This window comes from Trachemys scripta, chromosome 1 (assembly GCF_013100865.1).
Source record: "Trachemys scripta elegans isolate TJP31775 chromosome 1, CAS_Tse_1.0, whole genome shotgun sequence".
Lineage (NCBI taxonomy): Eukaryota > Metazoa > Chordata > Testudines > Emydidae > Trachemys > Trachemys scripta.
The window spans coordinates 235998280-236019850 of NC_048298.1; the positions used below are offsets into that span (position 1 = coordinate 235998280).

The 21571-nt window shown below is 39.0% G+C and overlaps 1 protein-coding gene across 6 annotated transcripts in view; it reads left to right on the plus strand.

The window, feature by feature from the left end:
- LIMS1 (LIM zinc finger domain containing 1) overlaps positions 1–21571 on the plus strand; it is a 127687-nt gene that overhangs the window by 57784 nt on the left and 48332 nt on the right. For 3 of the 6 annotated variants that reach the window (XM_034758074.1, XM_034758072.1, XM_034758073.1), the window contains exon 2: positions 18581–18740. In XM_034758074.1, coding sequence (XP_034613965.1) covers positions 18581–18740 — 160 coding nt within the window. Of the gene's footprint in view, positions 1–15762; positions 16136–18580; positions 18741–21571 lie in introns of those variants that run through there. The other 3 variants (XM_034758070.1, XM_034758069.1, XM_034758071.1) reach the window with 3 other exon arrangements.

Consider the following 21571-nt stretch of genomic DNA (forward strand, 5'->3'; position numbering starts at 1 on the left):
CAGTTGAATGGTGTATGTTCAGAGGTTCATTCTCCACTCAACATTTCCTTTCCTTTGTATATATTGTTTTTAATATATTCAATGCACTTTATCTACTTTTTGTCTCTTTTTACTACTTTTAAATAATGTGTCAAAATCCTTATGGGATCAGAATCTGCTTTCATAAACAGAACCTGCAAATAGATCTGTTGGAAGCAAATAAACGAGATCCATACTTTATAGCTGTAATATTGTCATTATTCTTGTTTAACATGGATATCTTGGTGGCTCCTAGCAGTCCTGATTTGGATTGTGTGGGATGCTACAAAAGCATAAAGACAGGTTTCAGAGTGGTAGCCGTGTTAGTCTGTATCAAAAACAACGAGGAGTCCTGGTGGCACCTTAGAGACTAACAAATTTATTTGGGCATAAGCTTTTGTGGGCTAGAACCCACTTCATAAAGGTGCACGTGATTCCTGCCCTCAGTAGCTTACAATTTATGAAGATAAGCAACATGTGAGGCAGAAGTGGCTCCTGAGAAATAATTTGAAGGAGAGGTCAGTAAGTAGCCTTTTGGTTAATTTAATGGAAGGCGTTCCAAGCGTAAGAGGTGAAATGGAAGAAAGTCCAAAGATGTTCATGGGACAAAAGGGCAAGCAGGTAAACAGTAGGCAACCTATATCAAAAGTGGATCACTAGGGAAGGGCCACTGTCTAAGAGGGGACTTGATTATGTTTAAAAAAATGTTTTAAATAGATGAAAATTATAACATAAATTCAGTCCTGTTGCTCTTTTCATAATTGTTCTTATCAGATTTGCTAATTGTTGAAGTTATTTCTGCTTAAACTGGATTTTGCTCCTTCCTAACCCATTTTTTTATTTCATCCTGTAGTTGCCATGCTGCCCTATTTGTGATTTTTGCAATAATTTCTATGACAAAAGATAGCAATGTTATAAATATAGGATTATGACTTAACTACGAGATGAAGAAGAATGAGGACTCAGGAGGAGGAAGCCCTTAATTTTCATGAATATTAAATGGACCATTGGAGAACATTCTTTGTTTTCATTGAGTTCTCCACAGTTACACCTTAGGATCTGTCCTTAGTGGTTACATTTACTTTAGACTCTATCAATAGGATAAAATGTTCTTTGCGGTGTGCATTACTTGTGTATACTAAATTTAATATGCCATTATCATGTTGCCCTATTGTATAGCTTTGTAACATCCCCCTGAAGTTCTCCACTTCATTAATTTTTCATAGTTGTGGCTAACCCCTCTTTTCCATAGTTATTTAATTAAATATTAAATCGTACCAGTACTTGGGTCAATTCACTGTAAACCTTTTGCCATATTAGAAACTGGCCATTCATCCCTGCTCTTTGTTTTCTAATCCAGCACCAAAATTTGTGTATGACTACTTAGTTTTCTTAGGGCTTGGCCACACACCCAAAAAACCCACCACGGCAGCGAGTCTCAGAGCCAGGTCAACTGACTGGGGCTCGCAGGGCTTGTGCTATGAGACTAAAGCTAGCAGTATAGATGTTCCCACTTGAGCTGGAGCCTGGGCTCTAAAACCTGGCAAGGTGGGGTGGGTCTGAGAGCCCGGGCTTCCAACTGAGTGGGAACATGTATACTGATATTTTTTTCCCCCATAGCATGAGCTTGAATCAGTTCACGCAGGTTCTGAGACTCACTGCAGTGGGGGTGGTTTTTGTTTGGGTTTTTTTGCAGCGGTGATGTACCCTTAGTGGCCTCTTATGGGGCATTCTGAAGAAGCCTTAGATGAAGCCCAGGTAAATGTCCTCTACCAGTTCTCCTTTTTCCAGCACTTTGTTGCCTCTCTCCCTTATAGTGTCCCTCTCCCTTACCCTTCTTTTGTTACTTGTCTTCATAGATTATTATTTTTTTGGAGAGCAAGCACAGGGTAATCATATGTGTTTGTATAGGGAATAGCACAGTTACCCCACTCATTGTCCTTGGTAAGGGAATTGATTTAATATCCCTGAGAGAGAGAGAGAGACACACACACACACACACACACACACGCTCTCTCTCTTACAGCTCAGTTATTGGCTGTTAGGTGGAGTGATGAACATCATCTTGATAGAATGTATCTACTAAGCATATATTCTTCCCTGAGTTTCTGCATGTAGCTGGTTTGTTGGGTGAGTGGGTGCAGCAAAGGTTCTTTCTAGTGTTAACTGCTGGGATTTTCCTGAGAGAGGGACCGTTATAGAATGCTTTAGTGATCACAGTGGGAGCTTGGACTTGAGCCCAGTTTGGATTTAATTTACTTTATGGATCAGTGTTAAAACTGAGTAGCACCACGGGAACACAAAGTATGAGAACCCCTGTATGATAATAACTTCTGTCTTGAACTCAGATATATGTATAATTCCATATATTCTGCAAAACCAAATACCTGTTTTAATCCTCATCTTCTGGAAATCACATTTTTCTGGCACAGTCTTCACAGACTGCTGCAGAAGCATCAATATTGCTGGTGCCAAAGAGCTTTAAATGGATATTTGCTGCTGAATTTTTTTTTTTAACTTTTAATTTGAAATGAAGTGTAATGTGACTTAATCTGAAGTATTAAAATACAAATAATTAATAATTAGGACATTGTAATGCTGCATTACACCATTGAACAATATATTCAGAATATGTATGTAGGTTTAAATTCCTAAAGGTTTACAAAGTAAGAAAATACCATTGACTTTCCCTAAAAAAAAAATCCCTTAAAGATATGTGAAGTAGAGTAGGAAAATAGAGTAATTTCCTGTGTTAACATAACTTTTGAGAGAGATCATCCACTGCCGGCTTTGAGGGTCCATAACAGGAAACAGATCTTTAACTTTTGAAGCTGTACCCATTAATGCTGGTATAGTCTATTTCCATCATTGTCTTCCAGAGGTTTATAATTTTGCTGTGCAATTTCCAGTGAATCAGCCCAGAAGCATTTTTTTCCACCTACCGCAGGATTTGACAATTAAATTCTAAAATTTGTCATTCTCAGTCTGCAGTAGAATCCTGTGAATTGGAAAATTTGCCTTCAGTTTCAGTATCTGCCACAGTCTATATATAAATTTGTTAGTCTCTAAGGTGCCACAAGTACTCCTGTTCTTTTTGCGGATACAGACTAACACGGCTGCTACTCTGAAACCAGTCTATATGATGTTGGATGAATCACTTAAGCACTCAGTGCCTCAGTTTCCCCAGCTCTAGGAGTTACCGATTGGTGGTAGTTAAATGTTTTAAAATTCTTTGTTGGTGCAGAGTTCTGTAAGTGCAATCCAGAGAGTTTCTCTCTCTTTCATTCATTACCTCTCCACAGCACTTGTTTTTTTGGTCAAAGACCCAATCCTGCACAACTGGAGTCAGTGGGAGTTTGGCCATTGTGCACTGAATCAAGCCCTAGGTGAGTAACTCCCGTGTTTTCTGTTTCTGCTTCTAGCTTTCCAAGGAATGAGCATCAGTGTGAAAGTGACATGATTCCTGGTAGTCTCACTGCTCTCTGCAAAGTTCTGAATATCCTAAGCAAACTGACAGGAGTCTTGTTAATTTCACTATGCTGCTGCTTAGCAAAATTATGAGGTACTAGCTTTCTTCATTTAGTTTTCATGAGTTATTCGAGTAGTTTGTCACTCTATTCTCTTGTCACAGAAGATATCTTATAAAGCTTTCTCCGTATTGAGAGACATTGACAGCTGAAAACTACTGGATCAGTTTTGTATTCGCCGGTGAACGCCAACTCTTAATTACCTGCACTGAAGTACTAAGCCGTTTTGCAGACAAATTGCTTTAGACTCCAGTTAAGCACATACTTAAGGGATTTGGGATGTAAGCATATGCTTAAAGTTAAGCATGTGTTTAAATGCTTTGCCGAATTGGAGCCCTAGTTTGTAAAGCCTGAAGCAGTTCAGCTGTGTCCTGGGCAATCCATTTCTCAGTGTCCCTTAGCATTTAAAAGTTATGCAGGGTCCCAAGCGTCCCCAATGTAAAATCTAAAAAGCTGTCATCAGACAGACCCTAGATAGCTCTCATAAGATGTCTATGGACATTGCCTCCCTGCAGACCTATTAGTGCTCATAGGAGAAACAGTGAGGAGCTGACTTGGAGGAGTGAGATGAGGCAATAGGGACCCTGCAGAGCTTCTGAACTCGGCAGGATACTGAGAGCCAAGAGAAGGCAGAGGAAGCAAGGTTAATTTGCAGAATTCCTAAACTTTGGCTGTTGAATATTAATGTGTAACATTTCACAATTGTCTCACAAAACTTAAAATAAAGTTAATATTTATACATAGTTTCTTCAGCTCCACAAGGTCTCCAGTCAGCTTCTTTAAGGTGCAAATATCAGTAGAGGCTCAACAGCAGTGGCAACAGTAATCAGTACCAAAGCAGAAGTACAGATATTGAGGTTTTACACAGTAAATATTCAATAATAAAAATATTGAAATAAGTTTAAAGTCCAACATTTTGTACACGGCTATGACTAGAAATACTGCCAGAGCAATCTGTATTTTGGACCAGAAAACTTTTGCCCTGAATCAGAAACATTTTTGATCCTTGGCCTGTTTGAGGTTTTAAGTGAAGAGAGGGTTCATCAATGTATGCTCACCATTAGAGGAAATATTGACACCTCTTATGGCAAATTCCAGAGAGTTTGACACTTCCAAAGGATTAGAGGCACACAGCATATATTCACACTTACTTTAACTCTAAGCAATGAAAAGTAACTCTTGATGAGAACAACAAGGAATCTGGTGGCACCTTAAAGACTAACAGATCTGTTAGTCTTTAAGGTGCCACCAGACTCCTTGTTGTTTTTGTAGATACACACTAACACGGCTACCCCCTCTCTCTTGTTCTCACCCTCCTGCTTTTTTATGTGGCATAATCATTCCTAAACAATTTATTTTGATTGAATCACCATCAGACAATATGCTTTGAGTCCAAATGACTAAGTGGTGATAAACAGTACTTGTGTAGATGAAAATTGAGCAATCATTCCTCTTAAATTACTGTAATGATCCAAGCATAAAATTTTGTGTCTGTTGGTTTTATAAAATGGTGGTAAATACAATGGTTATAGTAGATATCGACAAATAGATAGAAGAGTGAGAATTATTTCTTTCAATGCTAGTCGGTTACATTTCATAAATAGATCGTATTTTAAAACCTGTTTTTGATATGCGGACTTAGTGTGTCTAACAATTAAATAACACCTGCATCAAAAGCATTCTATAAATAACATTTAATGTAATACCTTTTAATTTTTAATGTATGTGTGAGTATTTTAAACTAGATTTTGAATACAATATTTGCCATAAAATGATTAATTTCCACACAGAAATACTCTGTAGCAGAGACTTAGTCTTGGTTAAAACCCACTGATTCACAGACGGCAGGAAAGAACTGTGAACCCCAGTCTTTTAGATAGTAGAGGAGGTCTGGGTTCATGATTTTTCTGTCCCTGTATATAATAAGTTGTGTTTTAAAATGTGATTCTAGCCCACGCAGTGTTCTCTTGAGTACCATGAACTTAGTAGCAGTTATATTTTTCTTTAAAGTACTCGCGTGAACCAATAATTTCATTAGAAAAGCTCCATGAGCTTTTCATAATGTTTTGGGGTTTATTAATGAGGGGAAACTGCCCACATTTGGCAAAAGGTTTGCAGTTCTTTTTGCAAGCCTGTTCCTTTTCTGCTTTTAGGTATCAGCTAGGCAAAGCTTGGTAATTTTGGCTGAGGTTTTTGTTTTGGGAGGAACCTGACACGCACAGCAAAAATCACAGCTGTGAACTCATACAGACAGAAGTTGTAAAATAAAATGAATACATAAAATAAAAATTATCATAAACCTCTGAACCAAAACTGAAGAGTTTTGCACACTGTAACAAAAATGTTTGTATTGGCAATTTGTTTCTAAAATAAACTGCTTTTAACTTTTTTTTTTAAGTGTGCATTTCTTAGAGCTTTGTTGCATGCTTCTTGCTATACCTTAAATCTCCAGATTGTTAAACTGTTCTGCTTTTTCTATCTATATCCAACCCTGCTACAATTGTCCCTCCCCCTGTTTTTTCCAACTATGCTTTTATAAAAGGTTCAAAAGGCTTTTGTACCAAAAAAAGAATGAATGAAGGTGAAGAAAGTGTGAAATGTAATTTTGTATTTCTGTATATTAAACCTGTGCATGTCACACTCGTAATGATTGATAATGTCCTTGGCAGAAAGTTTGTTTAGTAAATCTGGTTACTCCATGTTCCCTGGCCTAGGCAGCTATTGAAAACTGTTATCATCCATGCTGTGGATAAGAATCAAATTACCTGAGCTGGTCTGTTTGCTTTTGTTTTAGTAAACAGTGTTTGTATTTTCCTGCTGTTGACTTTACTTTATTTAGGCATTTTCAATGAGAAATGTTTATGTACGTTTCTCCTTTTGAAGACTTTGATTATTAAACCAGTAGCAAAATCAATGTTTTAGTGGGCTCTGTACTAACCTCTAACAGCATACATTCAGTTCACAAGGAAGTGTGTGCACGTTATGCTGGGCTAAGTTTGCTTTTTTAAATAGCAAATGCTAGCATTGTCGCCTTGGGACAGCTAAGTAAATTGCCATGTTGGTTGTGATGAATTTTGACTGAAGTATGCAAAACAGTCATTAGGATTAAACTGAATTCTTTATTTAAACTAACTCTCAAATTGTAACCACTTTCTTCATCTTTCCTTCCTCATCTTTCCTCACCCAATCTGTCCCTATTGTTCTCGAGTATGTATTTCAATTGTTCATTCATACTCTATTCATTTAACATTAGACAATGGGGACTTATCCTGGTGCCTGTCACTTTAGAAAAGTCTAAAAAAACCAACCACAAACCCATAGCCCTGGGTTTAGAAAGTGTTTGGCATCTCTTATTTTACAGTTGGTGGTACTGAAATTCACATACTTGTTTCTGAGGGAGTAAGCCCTAAATACACAGTATAAAGTGAGGGGTTTTGGCCTGTTATAGAAGAGATCAGACTAGATGATCGTAATGGTCTTTTTGGATCTTAAAATCTATGAAAGCAGACATTTTGTGCTAGCTTTTTTTGCTAGTACACCTCTACCTCAATATAACACTGTCCTCAGGAGCCAAAAAATCTTACCGCATTATAGGTGAAACCGCGTTATATCGAACTTGCTTTGATCCACTGCGGTGTGCAGCCCTGCCCCCCCCCCCCCCGAGCACTGCTTTACCGCGTTATGTCTGAATTCGTGTTATATTGGGTCACGTTATATCGGGGTAGAGGTGTATATTATTGACGTTTGTCTCATGGTCCAATTACAATTAATACTTACTCTGTTGCTGGCTGTTCGAATGTGTTAACCAGAATATTTAAGGGGGAAGAAGCTAAATACAGGTTGTTTAGCTATTTTCCATTCTCTCCTTTCTGATGTTGGAACTTGATAATGCAGTGATGAACATTTGAGAAATTAAATTCAGTGCTTAAAACCAAAGTGGTTAACGGATGTGACTTAATCTTTATGGGAGGAAAAAACAGTGTTGTGTTAATAGATCTGCTTTCTTCATCAAGCTCATCTTCCTTCTCTCCCCAACACAGCTTGTTTAGTTCAAACTGCTAAAAACTTAAGACTTCTAAAGTCACTAACAGAAGTTATAGAATATTTTAGAAAAGAAAAGCTTACAGTAAGGTGAAAGGTGAAATAAAGTTGATTATCCTATCAGTGCTAATATCTTTGTTTACTTAAGAAGAGCTCTATATAAGACTGACATGTGTCTCAGTAAAGAAATAAACACTCTCCTCCACCACCGTAGCTGAAGGTCAGTCCTTCAGTGTGGAGTCTCCAATGGAGTTGTTGCTATAATAAGAATGTAGTTTAGAGCCAGAACGTCTGGTGTTGACAGTTATCCCAACCATATAAGGAACTACATGGACATACAAGAAGGCTTTCATGGAAGGCCGGGTGTTCAATTTAGTCAAGATATTAATTATAGCTGCTGGATGAACTGTTCAGGTCATGGCATTCAGCTTATAAAAACATCAGTTGTAGCTACTGTAAGAAGATGGTTAATGCAGGACTAACATTTAATATAATTTCTCCTTTAAATTTACAAGCTTATTGTTTGGAACAGCATCTGTGACAATATGTAATGATAGATTATATTTATTAAATACCTGGTATTGGGAAAGGAAACTGCTATTTTCAAAGGGAAGTACTGTAATCCAGCATTACCAAATTTCGCTAGGACATGAAGTTTCATAGAAAATATAAAGATCAATATTGAAGATTTGTGTTTATAATTATGAGAAATGATGATCAAAATATTATTTTCTGGTGGGGTCAAATGCTTTGTAGCTTCTGCAGACGGAGCTCATTACACACATGAGGAGCTTCTTACATCCCTCCATTCCCCGCACAAGCTCCCTGTGTGGCACACTCCCATCGCCCTCTATTTTGGGGATTCACTGCAATCCTCCCACCCCTTTCATCATGTCAGGGCCTGCGTGCCCCCCGACTTCTCCACTCTTTTCATTCGAGGCTCTCATTCTGCCCCCCATGCCAGGGGCTCTGTGTGTGCCCATCTTCCCCCATGCCCTCCAATTCTTACTGCTTTTTTTTCTGTCTGGGAGATAAGTCATTCATGATGTCAACATGTTAAAATCCTGGGAGGATGTGTGCAATGTACTTGTAACCATGTCAATTCCAGGATATTTGAGAGACAAGGTGGGTGAGGTAATATCTTTTATTGGACCAACTTCTGTTGGCGAGGGAGAGGACAGGCATTCGAGCTTTTGAGCTACACAGAGCTCTTCTTGGGAGGATGGGCAGAACTGAGATGGGAGGAATTGGGCTGGAAAATGTTAATGGCTGACATCAACCAGTTCTTTAATCTATAGACAATTAGGGTGTGTCTACATGCAACTATAAACACAAATCCATGTCAGCTAACTTGGGTTCATGGGGCTTGGGCTGGAGTCCAGGCTCTAGGACCCAGTGAGGTGGGAGCTCGGGCACCTCCAGCCCAAGTCTGGATGTCTACACAGCTGTGAAACAGCCCCACAGCCTGAGCCCCATGAGCCTGAGTTGGCTGGCATGGATGGCCAGCGGTGGGTTTTTATTTGCTGTGTAAACATACTGCTGAGTCTGCTAATTAGATGCAGGGAGCCCTAGGGCTATGTCTACACTGCAGTTAGACACCCACAGCTGGCCTGTGTCAGCTGACAGGCTATGGGGCTGTTTAATTGTGGTGTAGATGCTCAGGCTTGGTCTGCAGCCTCAGCTTTGGGGCTCACCTTGCAGGCTCTTAGAGCCCAGGTCTAGCCTGAGCCAGAATATCTACACCTCAGTTAAACAGCCCCGTAGCCCGAGCCCTGTGAGCCCAAATCAGCAGGCACTGGCCAGTCCCGGGTTTTTAATTGTAGACTTACCCTATATGTTTCCCATTTCCTGCTTCCAGTTTTCCACTTTTACCCAAAATCAATAGGGATCTGCCTATTATTGCCTTGAGCGTTTCCTGAAATTTTGATTTTGATTAGATGCGGTGCTCAAACGTTGTTACAAACAGGCACACACAAAGAGAAAATGCTATCCAGTCAACTGTAGGAACTCGCTTCTTCTCTGAGTCAATAATACGTATGTGTCTAGCAATAGGTGTCCAATACCTGACACTTTTTATAGTTCACACTGTAAAATTAAATTACAAATGGATTCTAATGTTTTTCTATAAAAAGCACTAGTGTATATATAACTGCTTAAAAATTTACTGACATACAAGAGTTGAATATAGCATGAGTTCTTGCAGTACAGCCAAGTAAGTGTAGGGTGCCTATTTTATGGATAAGCTATTTCATGCAATGTCTCACTGCAAAGGTGTTAAAGTACTTCTATTATGTTGTGGTATATTTTTGGAGTGCTGGCCTAAAGGTATTCAGGAATAGCTGGATGGGGAGCAGTGGTGGGAGGAAAAGGAATGTAATCGAAGGTAACTTAAAGAAGGGTGTAAAGAGAAAAATTACCCATGTTCTATATATTTCACACAAAGCAGGGATTCGCTAGAAAACTTTCTTCATCAGCAAAAGAAAATACAACACTTTCTGAAACATCTTCTAAAAAAGTAATGTTGAAATATCTCTTTTCTCTCCCACAAATTCTACTTTAAGATTACTTTCATTGATTATTATGATCTATAAAGATCCTTGTGGGAAGATGCCTCTTATCAAATTCCTGTAATATTCGCTTTCCAGTAAAGAAATGGAAAATGAATTCTCTGTAGTAGCAGATATCAAGGACATTTGTTTACACTGGCATAAGTTTATATCAAATTATGTTATAAAGGCTGTCTGTCATCTACCCTATAGATAATTCTATGTGAAAACATCACTACAGTTTTTAGAAACACTCAACTTTGACCTAATTCTGATCATGTTGAAGTCAGTGGGTATTTTCTCATCATCTTAAATGGGAGCAGAATTAGGCCAGTGTTGAGGACTTTTGAAAATCCCATCCATAATTTACAATTAAAAAACTAGAAAAAGAAGAATTACTCCTTTCTTCAAATTAATTTGTAAGAACCATTTGATTTAGGGAACACTTGCCCAACAATTACAAAAACTAATATTTTGGTCACTTAAGACCATATTATATTTTAAGCTTAATGAGGAGGAGGAGGAGCAGGAGCCAATTCAGCACTTTAAAAAAAGTCAGTGTTGAATTTTATGCAGGGTTCTGGAAAGCCATGTATATTTAATAGCAAGAGGAAATTGAACGACTTTTTCTAACTATTGACTGTATATTTGTGTGTGTTCCATTGCACAAAGGCTGCTGTTGTGTAACCTTGCACAAAGGCTGCTGATTAATTTATTTAAAATTAAATCATCCTTTTGTGTGTTGCGGTTATGGAGGGGGAGGATTGTGCTGTGAGTTTTTATCCTGCTCTGCAATAACTTGACCTTGTACAGGGAATGTAGCTGCTTTGCTTTCAGGAGGTCAGCAGTGACACAGCAGCCTTTCAGATGAGGCAGACAACATTATTTCACTGTAGTGCAATTAAGTCCCCAATGGCAGCTGTTATTGCCAAGCACCTAGTTTGGAGTTGTGACTGTTCTGCACATCTATTTGTGGAATGAAGTAAAATGTTCTATGAGCAGCAAGTCCTGCTGAACTTTCTCTATAAAAGTCCCCTACTTTGATCTAAGACAGATACCCAAAATATTCAGCCTGGTTTAATACTCACTAGACAAAAGACAAACATTACAGCTTCTGTTAATTAAAACATCTTATATGGTATCATCCACCTTATGTGACATTACAGTTGGGGTTGTATCTCTATCCTCATTATGAATCTGATTTTTCAGAAGGTTCATCTTAGAATCCCTTAATTGGGGTCCTGTCTCGTGCCATATCGAATGCAGGTCCCTCATCTGTTGTGGATTAATCCCTTGCCTAGCGTTTGTGTTTTAAAAGCACAAAAATCCTTGTAAATGGTCAAAATCTTTTGGGGCCAGATTCCCAAGTAAGATTCTTACTTATATCAGTCTCTCTCCATTGTAACCAGTGTCACTTCTGACTCATAGCAGTGTAAACTGGTAGAAGTTCAGAATCAGGCTCCTTGTATTTATTTAACATTTGTAGTCATGTCACTTTAAGGAATCTGGCCCTCAAACCAGCCAACAAGATTAAAACAGCCTTTGTGGACTCAGATCTTGAGGTAAACACAACTTTTTGTAGCTATACCACTCCTAATGAGGACAACAGGAGCCACATGGCTAACGTGCCATGAAAACTTTTGATATGCAACTCAGGATGCCCTTTCATTATTATTACAAAATGTTTCTGTGGCATCAGAAGTTTGCACAGTGTTTTACACCACAGATAAGAAGAGGCGGGTTGAGATTCTGTACTGCGCCTCTTGGCACAACACAAAAGGCGAGAAAGCCACCTTTGCTCTCTTGGGATTCTAGACTGCTGCAGGAGCTGAAAAGTGCCACAGCATAAATTAGAGGAGCCTCTGGGGTCCTCAATTTATGGCAGCCCCCTGAGAGCAACCTACAGGATGCTTGGCACTGCTAGCTATCTAAACAAGAAAAGACAAATAAGAATACACAGGACAACTGAAGAAAATGGGTAAAGAGTTGATAATTCCCCCCCCCCCCTCCCGGAAGTGGTATTTTTGAAGAAGGACTTGCAAGAAGAGGAGGCTTGGGTGGAGCAAATTAGAAGTCACAAATCTAAGACTGGGGAAAGGGATGAAGGAAACAGTAAGGTAAAAAGATTGGGAAAAGCTTAGGCATCAGGAGGGGGAGCAGGGAAATGAGAGCATAGATGTACAGGGGAGTTGCATTGAAATAGAGTGACACTGGTATATGTAAGAACAGAATTTGGCCCAAGAGGTTTTGCCCATTTAAGACACAAAAACTAGTTCATAGAATATCAGGGTTGGAAGGGACTCGGAGATCATCTAGTCCAACCCCCCACTCAAAGCAGGACCAATCCACAATTAAATCATCCAACAGATTTTTGCCCCATATCCCTAAATAGCTCCCTCAAGGATTGAACTCACCACCCTGGGTTTAGCAGGCCAATGCTCAAACCACTGAACTGTTCTGGCAAGTGATTAATCCACAACAGCCTGTCATTTTTCTTTTTTTGCTGCTTTCAAAATAATGACTTACTGAGATATTAAGACTCAAAAATTGGCCATCAAACGTGTGGTAACTTTATTGTTTCATTAGGATTTTTGGCATGTTGACTTAGTGCTCCTCTTGAGCTCCTTAGTTCATCCTGCAGCAGCTGGATGAATTGACATGATTAGACTGCAGCTATGGGGCTAGAGCTTTGACAACCATCAACACTCAGTTTTTAAATGCCAAAACAGCACTCTGTCATTGAATGGAGAGGACAGGAACTGTAAAAGCATCTAGAATACAAAAAAGTATTTTGTGTTTTTACAAAATAGTAATTAATACATCTATCAAAACTCCTAAATACATTTCTCTAAATTGGAGCAACGTTTAAATCATTTAAACAGAAGTTGCTGCACTAGCTGACTACCAGCGCAAACATTGGACTTATGTATCTATTTTTGAGTTTACATTGACCTTTTTTGGGTCAACTAAGGTGTCATTGGGAAGTCACATGACAATTCCACCTTGAGAATAATGCTCACAGGTATATGGGAGAAGATTAATAAAAGAATAGTGATACTAGGGTAGAGAGCGGCAGCACATTACATGTAGAGAGCACGTTTCAAATTCAGACAGGTTTTTGTTTTAAGGTTTTAGGGAAACATTTTTTTAAAGGAGGTTGCATTTATGCTCTTTAACTCCACCAATCTAAAATATAAACCTTAAACTAAGAAAAGAGCCCCAAGTGAGAATCAGATCACCTCTCTATGTAAACTGCTCTTGTAATATTATTATAGAACTGTATTCATTTTGATCCTGCATTTCCAATAGAGCTAATATGGAAGAGGACAAGGAACATCACAGTGGCTACATCTCCACTGCTATACCTACAGTGCCTGTTGTTCATCACTGGTGCAGCAGCAGTAGAATCATAGGATTGGAAGAGACCTTGAGAGGTCATCTTGTCCAGTCCACTGCACTCATGGCAGGACTAGTATTCTCTAGACCATCCCAGACAGGTGTTTGTCTAACCTGCTGTTAAAAATCTCCAATGATAGAGATTACGCAGGAGCAGTGCAAGTGCTACGTAGTCAGGGCTCCCAATTTTTCCAGCACCATGTTCTGAATATATCCTCTGACCAGGGGTGTCAGGGCATAGTGCTACAGCCGCAGCCCTATCTTTGCTAGAACGTTCACTGTGACAGACACAACATTGCTGTCAGCGGGTACATCGTATTCTAGTATGTACGCAGCCTCCGATACTAGCACTGAGCACCAGTATCAGGGTAGGAGGGATACTGAACACATTAATATTACTGTGATAGCAGCACTGTTAGTTGAACCAGAGTACCATGACTCTAAAACATGTTTTTTAAGTATTCTTTTATATCACAATAGCTCCAAAGAGACAATTACAAATTTTATCTCCTCTCATACACATGCTACATATTCTACTTCAAAGTTACAGTGAAAAAAAGGAGGAAAAAATGTTTGTTTGTCAAATATCAGTAAACAAAGTTTAAGTTGATGGGACAATAGCCCTGTAAACACTACATTTTTACGTGTGATTTTTGTGATTGGTTAGACGCACAGTCAGATTAACCGGGTACAAATGACATGATTCAGTTTGTGTCCACACAGCATCTTCTCTGATATCATAGCTATGTTTGTGCATCTGAACCTCCCATGCTACCTAACCATGTGCTAAGAGAGTTTTCTGTGCAAATCTGCAAAATAGCGTAACCTGCTGAACTGGGTACAATGTGCTAACCTAGGCCTCCGCCAAGGGTGACGGACTTTTTAATCATATTGTGTGTGGATTCAAATCATGTTTAGAGCCAACCATGCCAGAAAACACTTTCAAATTTGTTTAAAAATTGTAATGCAAACAGGTCCTTTGGAATGGATTCTTCTTTTTCTTTTCAAAGACACTGGCGTTTATTAAAAATGAAAGATTTGAATGGAATTCCCTTGATTTTTGGCAGGGGTTTTTGTAAGACCCCAGTGTTGCTTGCTGTTCCTAAACTGTATATTTGTTCGCACTTCCTTCCCCCTATTCTCCTTCCTCACTTTCTCAGACTTCCCTCTAACAAGCAAATTCTCTGGATACCGAAACCCTCTTGCAGAAAAGGCAAAATACATATGGTTTACTATTCATTTTTGTAATCAGTTACTACTAAGACTGAGTTGAACGTGAGGTGTCAGTTACTTGAAAGAACTTTCAAAAATCCATTTTGGTTTGAAGTCCTAAGCTGTCAGAGACTGGGCCTATCGTAGCTGACTAAAATGTGACTTTTTTTCCTTCCAGAAAGAGTAAAGGTACTTAATCTCCTGGGATAGGACAATTTCTACTACTAAGAAATCTGCAGTTGGAGTGCGGGGACTTGTATCAAATTGAATGTTGCATTAAAATAATTACTGTATAATAAAACCCATATCAACAAATGGTATATAGTCAGCATCAGAAGTCATCATCATTGTGATAAGGGTGTCAATTGTCCTATCGTCTGCTGCCCCCCCTTTCCCTAATAGCCATATTAAATTCATTCAGCTTTCAGATCTATATGGGATTTATCTGTCAGTGCAGTGCTGTAAACACAACCTGGTAACTTAAAATCAAGATTATTTGTTTCTGCTTCTTACATCAGCAACTAGAACTTATTTGGCAGTTCAGCTAATGATGTGTGAGACAAAATAGAAAATAACCGATCCACTTGTAGCTATATCTTCTTTGCAATGCTGGCAGAAAGAAAAATATTTACCAATAAACTCAGCACATTTGAGAAGATACATAAGGAGCACACATTGTAAAATCTAATTTTACAATCTAGGCTAACAGAACTTTAAAGCAATCTGTATCTAATGATATAGAATACTTTTCTTGGTGTGTTCATGATACAGAATTATTGGAATCATTTTCCCCAGTAAATAGTAACTATTAATGAGTTTGACAGTGAATATGTTGGCATATATGCTTATCATAAAATAGCTCTTCTGTGTCTGAATGGAATTCTTATTAACAGCAATAGATAGTGAAGACTGTATGTACTGCCCAAGTTTGTATTACAACCTTGTAATGGAATGTGTTCCAGTGGATCTTAGCAAATCACAGCATGTCATTCTAACTCCTCTGCTGGTGAACTTTTAACTTGAAACTCTAGCAGAGGGCTCGGCAAGCCTTCTAACTGATGTGAAACTGTGGAAGTAAATCACTTTGCTGGGAACAAGGGGAAGTCCTGCATATTGTGTCTCCCAACTTTATTGTCTGCAGCTTCTTTGCACAATAGCGGTTGATTTTTTAAAAATAAGGATTAAATTAATTGAATTTCCAATTATGGAAAATATGGAATTCCAAAGCAGAGCTCACTCCTATATGATTCCAGAGAATGAAGAAGTTCCACACAGGGATATTCATGATCTGCATAATACCAATGGAAATGAAGGCGAGAAAGCAGTGTCAAAATTACAACGTAGGCACAGTGACATAAAAGTATACAAAGAATTTTGTGACTTTTATGCAAGATTGTAAGTTCACTTTTTCAAGTTGGGATGTTACTGTGGTAAAATCATTTTAAAATCTGCAGTTGTTTTTTTCCAATTAAATTTCATGTAGAATGTGTTTGAATCACTCTCTAACATAAGGCTTACTATTCCTATGATAAATTTCTAGTTTTGATTTCTTCTAAAACTTGCAACAGTTGCTGTAAACAAAACCAGACTTTAATTTCAGTAGGTTTTATTTCAATTACATGTATTAGATTGGATTTGTTGAATAGACTATGTGCTCTGTGAGACTTCTGATATTAGGTTCTGTAAATTATGGGGGAAATGTGTAAACTATCCCATTGGTAACAAAAGAAAACCATTCTACATTTAATATTCATCAGTAGTGCTATAGTAATACATATTTCTCAAAGAAAAGTGAAGAAATATTTGCATTTTTGGGAGAAAGGAGGGTTATAAGGCTTCGTTTTGCTAGAAGCTGTCATTTTCCAAGTTTCTTTATTTTATGCGGTTGCCTAAATTAATGCTGAAAGTTGAATTCTAAGCTATAGTCTTCGTTTATCATTCTTAGTATTCAAGAGCTGTTGAGCTCTAAAGAAAGGTCACAATTTATATTGTGATCAATATTGGCGTCACATCCAGTTTATTCTGTTATTGGGTATGACAAATGAAGCGATTCAGTTCTCTTCCATAAAGCACAATAGTTTTGATGGAAATAGATTGTGGAGAAAGGCAGTTAGCTATAGAGCTTAAACACAACTGTTGGCACTTACATTTCTTTTTGTATGTGTTTGACTGAAACCTCTGTGGAATAAAATGTTCTTGGTCTGATACTCTTTGTCAGGGATTTTGCTCATGAAGGTATCTCTGGAAGACACCTTTTTCTGTAAAATGCTGTAGAATAGAAAAAAGCAGCAGATTAATAATAACCAGTCAAGAGTTTCTTTAACCAGGGGTTAGCCTTTTTATGTGGTACAACAGGATAAGGAATAGACCAGCTTTCAACTACACCTCTACCCTGATATAACGCTGTCCTCGGGAGCCAAAAAAATCTTACCGTGTTATAGGTGAAACCGGGTTATATTGAACTTGCTTTGATCCACTGGAGTGTGCAGCCCTCCCCCCCCCCCCCCCAGAGCGCTGCTTTACCGCGTTATATCCGAATTCGTGTTATATCGGGTCGCGTTATATCGAGGTAGCGATGTATTTAATAAAATGTATTCTTGCTACTTTGTATGAGATTGTTCCTGTACAAGGTGCTGAGCATCCTACAACTCCTATTGAAATCAATGGGAGTCACAGGCACTCAGCACCTTGTGTGGGATTGAGCCTTTTATATCTATAGATACAGCATGATTTTTTCTGAACGATAAAATCTGTTTATTTTTGAAGAATAAAACAGATTGTTTATAAACTTCTGATTAAATGTTTGGATCAAATCAGATTACCAGCAAATTCAAATACCTGAAATTGTTCTTGTATACACTCTAGAACATGTTCTGCTAACATTTGTCAGATGTTGTGAAAATTAAGAGTTGTCCTGTGCATTCTCCATGTTACAGATAAGTATTTAATAGAAAACTTAAGTTTTGTGAATTTAGATTTAAGCAAGAAAGCCTCTTGCAATGTGAAAAATCAAGCGTAGACTTTGAAATTTTAGAGCAGTTCCTCATTTGATTGCAAAGGAGCTGTGTTGATTTATTGCAGATGAGGATTTGTCCTTAAAGATAGAGTTTAGTCCCTCTGATATTTGCAAATATTGCATTATAATGTTATTACTACATGCCTTTAAGAAGCACACCCAAGCATTGTTATTTGGAAGTTTTCCTAATCTCTGATTCAAATTCCATGTATCTTCAAGTCATTTTGCAAAATTGAAAAATCTAAAGAACACTTTTTACCATTTACCATTCCTTACCTCTTGATTATTTCTGCCATAGAAGTTGTGTTAAATATGTTTTGTCCTTTTTATTGATGCCTCAGATCTTTTGAATTGGTTTTGAATTGATATTCACTTTCAGAACAATATTTTTGCTTTGATCTCAGATGGGGAAACATCTTTAATTACTGATGAAATTGGCTCTTGTCTTCCATAATCATTGTAATTGTTTATTTCCTTTTCTTTCTTGTAGTGCTTGATTGAATGAAAATATAACCTGTTTTTTCCCTTCATACAAGCCTGAACATACATTTCTGACCAAAAGTTCTTAGAATAGGGTGCTGCTTTGACCAAAAAAAAAAAAAAAATGGAAACATCTCACAACTTTTTCCTCATTAAGGGACTGCTGCAACTCCCATTATAGTCAGTGGAAAGATTTCCATGACTTCAGTGGGAGTTTGATTGGGACAGTTGGCTTTTCAAAAGAGAAATGAAATAAAATCAGTGGAACTGAGTGTTTCCTTTTTCTTTATCCCCTCATTTTAGAGAAGATCAACAATCTCTTTTTGGTTTGTTTTTTGTTACAGTAATATGGCAAATGCTCTTGCAAATGCCATATGTGAGCGCTGCAAAGGAGGCTTTGCACCTGCTGAGAAGATTGTTAACAGCAATGGTGAACTGTACCATGAACAGTGTTTTGTGTGTGCCCAGTGCTTTCAGCAGTTCCCTGAAGGGCTCTTTTACGAGGTAAGTTGGTTAAGATGTTTTTCTCCCCTGAGTTCCTTGGCTTTTATTGTTTATAATGTACAAATGATAAATACTGACAGTGCATTTGTTTATAAAATATTATCACAGAATGGCAGGAGCATTCTTTGAAAAGAAATATCCAGCAGAGACAGAAGGAAGTAGAGACATTTCTAGTTTTGCCTTTAAAGACACATTATGGGACATTTCTATGACACGTCTACATAATGTGGGAGTGCAGGAGCTTTGCCTATAAAGACACGTTATGTACGTTGTACTGAAGCACTCAGAAAACACAGCTACTAAAATGAAATGTAACGTAGAGAGTGAAATCCTGACCCCACTGACTTTGCCGTGGCCAGGATTTCACCCAGAGTGTTTCTATTAGAGATGAGCCCATGATGTGATGTTCAGATTTGAATGTACCCAGAGTATGATGGGATTTGGATCAGGTATTCTACTTCAGGACCATCTCTAGTAAGGTTTAGCATTTTAAACAAACTGAAACAATTCTGAGTTAATGCTTTGCTCATTCCATTGTATTATTATGTCAGAACTTGTATCACTTTTGTTGTGCAGTTCCTTGGCTTAGCAATCTGGGGATATTCTAAATCAATTGTTAAACATTGAATTTAAGGGCCCTTTAGCATATTTTTCTAAAATTTGTGTTCTCTCAGGTCAAATATGTATTTTAATTTTAATCCCGTTTTTCCCCCCTCTTTTCTCTTTCATGGGGATTCAGGCTGTGGTGGGCTATTTTCACCTAGTACAAAGTGACGTTAGAGAGAGCTTTTGACCAGTCTATAAAATATTGAGTGATTTGTATAGGACAGACTAAAGCCTGTGAGATAGGCAAGTATTGTCCATGGAAAGATTTATGTTACATTACAATCTCAGAATGGAGTAAACCAGCTCTTACTAACCTATTCACATCGTCTAGGCTTTTAAGGTGCTTCAGGCACGATGCAGTGTGAAAAGAAGCAGTATTATTATTTCAGTTAATACTCTCGCCAAGTCCCCAGGCCCTTCCTATTTTCCTGTACAGTCAGAATCTTCGGACTTTCTCTCCACCAAATGCATCTCTTGTGTCTTTATTTTCACTGGTGCTATTTCTAATTCAGGAATGAAGGAGATACAGCTAGAGGTGGGGTAGTGGGAGCAGGAGCTTAGTTTGGGAGCAGGAGCTTGGTTTCAGAGCAGTGCAAACAGCTGGGTAAGGAGGGGAGGAGCATCCAGAAGCAGGAGGATGCCTGGCTGTGATGGGGGGAAAGAGTACTGAGAACTGCAGGGCTGCAAAAGCAGAGGTAGGGAGGGGTAAGCCTGGGCAGAGGTGGAGAAGTGAGTGGGAGAGGAGTAGTGGGGAAGAGACAGTCAAGCACAGAGAAATAAATAACATGTGAGGCAAGGCTACTGGGAGAAGGGAAGAAGGATAGGATTGAAGAGGCAGTTGGGTAGAAGCTATTAACTGGGACCTGATCAGGAGGAGATCTATATCTGGGACATGCTGTAGTGCAGTACTCCTGTTCTTCTTTCTGTAGTGCAGTGTTTCTCAAACTGGGGTCGCTGCTTGTGTAGGGAAAGCCCCTGGTGGGCCGGGCCGGTTTGTTTACCTCCCTGTCCGCAGGTCCGGCTGATCACGACTCCCACTGGCCGCGGTTTGCCGCTGCAGGCCAATGGGGGCTGTTGGAAGCAGTGGCCAGTAAGTCCCTCGGCCCGCGCCGCTTCCAGCAGCTCCCATTGGCCTGGAGCAGCGAACTGCGGCCAGTGGGAGCCGCGATTGGCTGGACCTACGGACGGGGTCGGTAAACAAACCGGCCCGGCCCGCCAGGGGATTTCCCTACAAAAGTGGTGACCCCAGTTTGAGAAACACTGCTGTAGTGGGTGCCAGAAGACATCTGGAAGGAGAGTGTGTAGCATGCTGCTGGTAGGAGAGGAGACTGGGGCAGGCTGATTGCTGTGAGCTTGCTGAGAATTTGCTATTCTTTGGCTGGCTTGAAGATCCCAGTCCTGCAGGAATTCTGCAAATCCTCAGATGTTGGAGCAGTTCTTGGGTACCATTGTAGTGGCACAGTAGAAGGAAGGGCTTAAATCACAGCTCAGCCTATTTTCGCACCTAACCCAAAAAGATTAAAATCCCTTTAGTGCTCACACACAGCCATATGTGAATAGTCTCAAAGAGCATAAGCAAGTGCCCCTGTGTTGTTTGGATGTATCTAGGCTCTTTACATCAACAATGAAGCAAATGCCTCTCCCCTTTCCCATTATCTATTTAATGTCTCCCTTAACATTCTTGTCTATGGTGTGAAAGCACCTATTGTCCGGCCAAGCTGGAAGAAAGACAGGAGCCAATGGATGTGGTTTATTCATGGATTCCAAGACCAGAAGGGATGATTCTGATCATCTAGTCTGACCTTCTGTATAACACAGGCCATAGAACTTCCCCAAAATAATTCCTAGAGCAGAACTTTTAGAAAAACATCTGAGCTTGATTTAAAACTTGTCAGTGATGGAGAACCCACCATAAACCTTGGTAAATTGTTCCAGTGGTTAATGTCCCTCACTGTCAAAAATGTATACCTCATTTCCAATCTGAATTTATCTAGCTTCAACTTCCTGCCATTTGATCGTGTTATACCTTTCTCTGCTAGTTTGAAGAGCCCATTACTGAATATTTGTTCCCTTTGTATGGTGTCAAGTATCAGGGGGTAGCCGTGTTAGTCTGTATCTACAAAACCAACAAGGAGTCTGGTGGCACCTTAAAGACTAACAGATTTATTTGGGCATAAGCTTTCATGGGTAAAAACCTCACTTCTTCGGATGCATCCTTGCAGTTT